This window comes from Giraffa tippelskirchi, chromosome 2 (genome assembly GCF_054371585.1).
Source record: "Giraffa tippelskirchi isolate mGirTip1 chromosome 2, T2T-mGirTip1v1.2.pri, whole genome shotgun sequence".
NCBI classification, from domain to species: Eukaryota; Metazoa; Chordata; class Mammalia; order Artiodactyla; family Giraffidae; genus Giraffa; species Giraffa tippelskirchi.
Window position 1 is genome coordinate 136,849,899 of NC_137276.1, and position 6,000 is coordinate 136,855,898.

Sequence of the window (6,000 nt, forward strand, 5' to 3'; positions counted from 1 at the left end):
ATGGCTGCAATCACCATCTGCAGTGATTTTGGAGCCCCCAAAAGTAAAGTCTGACACTGTTTACACTGTTTCCCCATCTATTTGCCATGAAGTGATAGGACCAGATGCCATGATCTTAATTTTCTGAATGTTGAGCTTTAAGCCAACTTTTTCACTCTCCTCTTTCACTTTCATCAAGAGGCTTTTTAATTCTTCTTCACTTTCTGCCATAAGGGTGGTGTCATCTGCATATCTGAGGTTATTGATATTTCTCCCGGCAATCTTGATTCCAGCTTGTGCTTCTTCCAGCCCAGTGTTTCTCATGATGTACTCTGCATATAAGTTAAATAAACAGGGTGACAATATATAGCCTTGACATTCTCCTTTTCCTATTTGGAACCAGTCTGTTGTTCCATGTCCAGTTTTAACTGTTGCTTCCTGACCTGCATACAGATTTCTCAAGAGGCAGGTCAGGTGGTCTAGTATTCCCATCTCTTTCAGAATTTTCCACAGTTTATTGTGATCCACACAGTCAAAGGCTTTGGCATAGTCAATAGAGCAGAAATAGATGTTTTTCTGGAACTCTCTTGCTTTTTTGATGATCCAGTGGATATTGACAATTTAATCTCTGGTTCCTCTGCCTTTTCTAAAACCAGCTTGAACATCTGGAAGTTCATGGTTCACGTATTGCTGAAGCCTGGCTTGGAGTATTTTGAGCATTACTTTACTAGCGTGTGAGATGAGTGCAATTGTGCAGTAGTTCGAGCATTCTTTGGCATTGCCTTTCTTTGGGATTGGAATGAAAACTGACCTTTTCCAGTCCTGTGGCCACTGCTTAGTTTTGCAAATTTGCTGACATATTGAGTGCAGCACTTTCACAGCATCATCTTCCAGGATTTGAAATAGTTCAACTGGAATTCCATCACCTCTACTAGCTTTGTTCATAGTGATGGTTCCTAAAGCCCACTTGACTTCACATTCCAGGATGTCTGGCTCTAGGTGAGTGATCACACCATCGTGATTATCTGGGTTGTGAAGATCTTTTTTGTATAGTTCTTCTGTGTATTCTTGCCACCTCTTCTTAATATCTTCTGCTTCTGTTAGGTCCATGCCATATCTGTTCTTTATTGTGCCCATCTTTACATGAAATATTCCCTTGGTATCTCTAATTTTCTTGAAGAGATTTCTAGTCTTTCCCATTCTGTTGTTTTCCTGTATTTCTTTGCATTGATCACTGAGGAAGGCTTTCTTATCTCTCCTTGCTATTGTTTGGAACTCTGCATTCAGATGGGAATATCTTTCCTTTTCTCCTTTGCTTTTCTCTTCTCTTCTTTTCATAGCTATTTGTAAGGCCTCCTCAGACAGCCATTTTTCTTTTTTGCATTTCTTTTCCATGGGGATGGTCTTGATCCCTGTCTCCTGTACAATGTCACAAACCTCCGTCCATAGTTCATCAGGCACTCTGTCTATCAGATCTAGTCCCTTAAATCTATTTGTCACTTCCACTGTATAATCATAAGGGATTTGATTTAGGTCATACCTGAATGGTCTAGTGGTTTTCCCTACTTTCTTCAATTCAAGTCTGAATACTTTCTTAGAATTCAGTGTTATGCCAACTAAATTGTTTTTACAAGTTACTTAATGCAGTTGGTATTTTTCTTTTCATTTGGTAGAAAATACTAGTTGTATGGATTTGAGAGAACTAGTTATACTTGTTTAATGTAAAACTTTATTGCTTCTAATTTTCTTCTAGTTATCAAATGCGTTCTAGAAGAAAATATCATAATATGTGAGATGGACTATTTCATAATGCAGGGCTTATATCTTATTGCTAAATATGAGCTGAAGAAGGAATAGATCTATGAAATGTAGAAGCAGACATGCCACCAGTTTGTCTTGAGGCTTATTCAGAACGAGCAGGAGCTTTTCAAGAGGTGTACCAAAAACATTGTCGAACATCATTTTCTAACCGTATCAGATAATTATGTGTTTTTGAAAGTAGTACTAAGCAGTTTAATGGGAAATCAATTCTGCTTTTACTGAATGGTGCTCGACATCAGCAACAAAGCTAATTATCTTAAATTTGGAGTAGACCTCCTGGGATGAAAAAACAAAAGGTACAAACTTGAGTAATCCTTTCTCTTGCTTCCTTGTGCTATTTTTTCTTTTTTCTATATTTGAGGTACCTCCTGGTTGTTTTGTTTTAATCTTGACGAGAAGTTGGAAGGCTGAGACTGAATGCTGTTGTATTGTATCATTTGCTAAGGCTCCCATAACAAAGCGCTACAGACCGAGTGGCTTAAATAACAGACAGTTATTTCATCATAGTTGTGGAGGCTGACAGTCCAAGATTATGGTGTCTTCAGGGTTAGTTTCTTATGAGACCTCTCTCTTTGAGTTATAGATGGCCATCTTCTACGTCTTCACATGTTGTATTAGTCAGAGTTCTCTAGATAAAACAGATCCAACAGGATGAATGGATACACACACACACAGATGGCTATGTGTATTTGTGTCTATATAGACATTTACACACACACACACACACACAGTTTGAGATTTATTTTAAGGAGTTGGCTTGCATAATTGTGCAGGAAACATGAATTTGACCCCTGGGTTGGGAAGATTCCCTGGAGAAGGAAATGGCAACCTACTCTAGTATACTTGCTTGGGAAATCCCATGGACAGAGGAGCCTGATGGGCTGCAGTCCATGGGGTCGCAAAGAATAAGACATAACTTAGCGACTACTCAACAACAGCAATTTCCAAATACAGTCCTATTATGAAATCTTGAGAGTTAGAGCTTCAATATATGCATTTTAGAGAACAAATTCAAGCTGCAACAGCCATTAACTTAAAAGTAAGCATAACTAGAAAGACAATTCAAAGGGAAAAACAGTCCTCCTAATATTAAAAGTGTTATTTAGCCTGACTTTAAGATAAAGCGTGTTTTTGAAACTTGAGATAAACCAGTTAACTGGAATGGGAAATAACTTTTTAATATATTCATATTTCTACAATCTAGAAGTCGAGTTTGTTTTCTTTTGCCAAGGATATTTATATTATCACAGTAATTAGAGATTAGATTTTTTTTTAAATTTCTTATTTTGGTTATATGTGGATTTCTACCCATTTTCATTTTATGTTTTTAAGTTTCAAGTTAGAGAGAAAGAGGTAAGGAGTTTTTCTTGAGTTATGAACTAATTTGAAATTGTTATTAAAAACAGAACCACGTTTTGCTTTTCCTGGCAATATAAGAAATAAACAATGGGAAAATTGCCAATAAAATGGAGGAGAAAATTAGCAAGAGAATATAATATAAAAGACAAAACAGAAAATACATCTTCAACAGTTCTCTCAAATCATAAAAGTAATCTTACAACATTATCTCTTATGTTTTATATCAGTATATTATGTCACTTATGTTTTTCAGATCTGTTTAACTAAAGGGTAAAGTGCTTTCCTATCTCTGATACCAAAAAAATGCTTCTGTTATCTCTCTCTGTTTTTTGCAGATAACAAAGAGATTTTCCTTTCCAAAGCAATTCACAAGTGCTTCATAGAGGTCAATGAAGAAGGCTCAGAAGCTGCTGCTGCCTCAGGTGCCAAATTATCGTTTTCCCAAATCTCACCTTTTCTAGATCTGTATTCTTAAAGCAGTCTTGGGTGGGAGAGTAGGAGTCATTTTTAGAACCAAGTCATGTAACTGACGCTGCCCTCACTTAGAAGTCAAGCTAATGATGAACCTGCTAGGATTTTCCAAATAGGATATGAAACATGCATTCATTTCAGTGCCCCATACAGAGTAACTCCCATCTCTAATGAGAGGCAGGAGGAGATTGTCAGCTCTGCAGAATAGATTTTCCTGCTGTGCTGTCCATTTAAATATTTAAAATATTTCCCTGCTGCCCCGTTAAACTTTTTTCTTTCTATTTAATTATTTGTGGGAGTTAGTTCTTAATTTTGTCAGTGAAGAGCTTTGATTTTTTAAAAGCCCGTGCACAAACAAGCATACGTGATAGCATGCAATACATAATTTTAAGTTAATAATAAAATAATAATTTTAAATGAAAAATTTTAAAAATTTACCTAAATCATGCATCCAAGAAAAAAACAACAGCAGTAAATGTCCTTTATTGTTTTGAACATCCTGATTTCCTTAAGTGAGAAGGATTTTTCTTTTCTCATTTATTTGTTTGATTTTGTTTCAGTATCATGTTCAACAGCCATCACCAAATTTTAGAAGGATTTTTCCCTTCTCTAGTAAAATGTAACGTATCATGTTTGTACACATTATTTTTAACCTCTGCATATATTTACCCATTAAAAGGATCTCATCAGTTAAAATGGTGTTTGGGGGAGGAAATAGAAACAGTAGTCTCAAGCATTGAGAAAGCTTCAAATCTTATATCATTTAACCTTGGCCTTTTCCTGACAACGCATCACCCTGCAGCAAGTATAAAATGATTATCCCACAATAAGGATCTCAAGGGAATTCAGTTTCCCAGCTGTAGGAAACATCATTGAATCTCTCCCTGCTGTATTTTCTCTTTAATCACTGCTGTTCTGGCCACTTGCTAGAAGTCTGGTGACTTGCTATGTAAAATCTCCATTTCAGATAAAAGAAATGATGATTTGGGAATATAAAGAAACTGGGGGAGGGGAAAACTGGGCGAGGGTATTTGTGTTGTTTTTCCACTTTCCTTGACTTAAGTCATTTTATTAAAGCCCTAAGTATTTGCCTGAGGCTGAGAATAAAAATTTGTAATAGGCAGAATAACTTGTCCTCTATTTTCGGTGGGGTGATGGGAGGAAACTGTGTGTGTTTACATGTGTGTGTACGTATTTGTTTTTCTTTAAGATCAAATAGAGATGTTAGCTCATTTACAATTTTTCTCTCGTTAAGTCTTTAAAATCTTGTTTCGTGTAAATCATTACCTTTGTGCTGAACATAGATGGTTTGGAGAAATTGCTCATTAGTCCTTGCACATCCACAGACATGTAATTACTTTCTCTCTGTGCTACAGGAATGATTGCAATTAGCAGGATGGCTGTGCTGTATCCTCAAGTTATTGTCGACCATCCATTTTTCTTTCTTATCAGGAACAGGAAAACAGGTAAGTCTGTTATGAGAACAGAACTTTATTTTTGGCCAAAAATAAATCATTTGTTAATTGAAAACATATTCCTGCATTTTTATCAGATAATTTCTAATGTTCAAACGATTTTTAAGTGACAATAATTTATTCACATTCTTATCTTTAGAACATTGCTAATCGTAAGCAAGAAAGAAAATAAATAGCTTTTGTTCAACTCCTTTCTTGTTCACTCCCTACCCAATGCAGGTACAATCCTATTCATGGGACAAGTCATGCATCCTGAAACCATGAACACCAGTGGACATGATTTTGAGGAACTTTAAATCATTTTATTTGAGTAACAAAGAAAACAGTAACTAAGCACATTATGTTTGCAACTGGTATATATTAGAGACTTGTGTTTTGCAATGTATCTTAAATTAATATTTAAAATAGCTCCTGATAAAAATAATGTATGTAAATTATAAGCCAACTTGTCAAGGAATGTTATCACTATTATTGAGGTAATGGTCCTGTCGTGTTATTGTGTTTGTTGTGCTAGTATTTAAAATAAAAGTACATAGTGAACATGTGAACAGCTCTGTTTTTCATTTTAGAAGTTGTAGTATATAGATACCTCTAGGTAGAATTTGGAAACAGTGAAACTTCTGGACATCTTAAGTCTTTCATAATTGTGCAGAAACAAAGCACCAAAGTAAATTAGCATTATTCACTTATACATAACAAGCAACAACTAGTGAGGTGTATTTGTGGACAGCTACTCCACAAAAACTCCAACTGCTGTTTCTCTGAAGACAGTGTATAGTTTAAAATAAAAACCTACAAACTGAACATCTTTTATGTGGCTCCATGAAAAAACTTGTTAGGAAAAAATTGGGGCTATGCCAACCCATAGCTTATAGCTATAGCTTATTGACTATGT

The 6,000-nt window shown here is 35.5% G+C and overlaps 1 protein-coding gene across 3 annotated transcripts in view; it reads left to right on the plus strand.

The window, feature by feature from the left end:
- The window catches only part of SERPINI1 (serpin family I member 1), an 80,232-nt gene extending 74,579 nt beyond the window's left edge, over positions 1 to 5,653 (plus strand). For all 3 annotated transcript variants that reach the window (XM_081532784.1, XM_081532805.1, XM_081532795.1), the window contains 3 exons: positions 3,495 to 3,581; positions 5,007 to 5,096; positions 5,325 to 5,653. In XM_081532784.1, the coding sequence (XP_081388910.1) occupies positions 3,495 to 3,581; positions 5,007 to 5,096; positions 5,325 to 5,401 (254 nt within the window). In that variant the 3' untranslated portion in view covers positions 5,402 to 5,653. The remainder of the gene's footprint in view (positions 1 to 3,494; positions 3,582 to 5,006; positions 5,097 to 5,324) is intronic.
- The last annotated feature ends 347 nt before the right edge of the window (positions 5,654 to 6,000 follow it).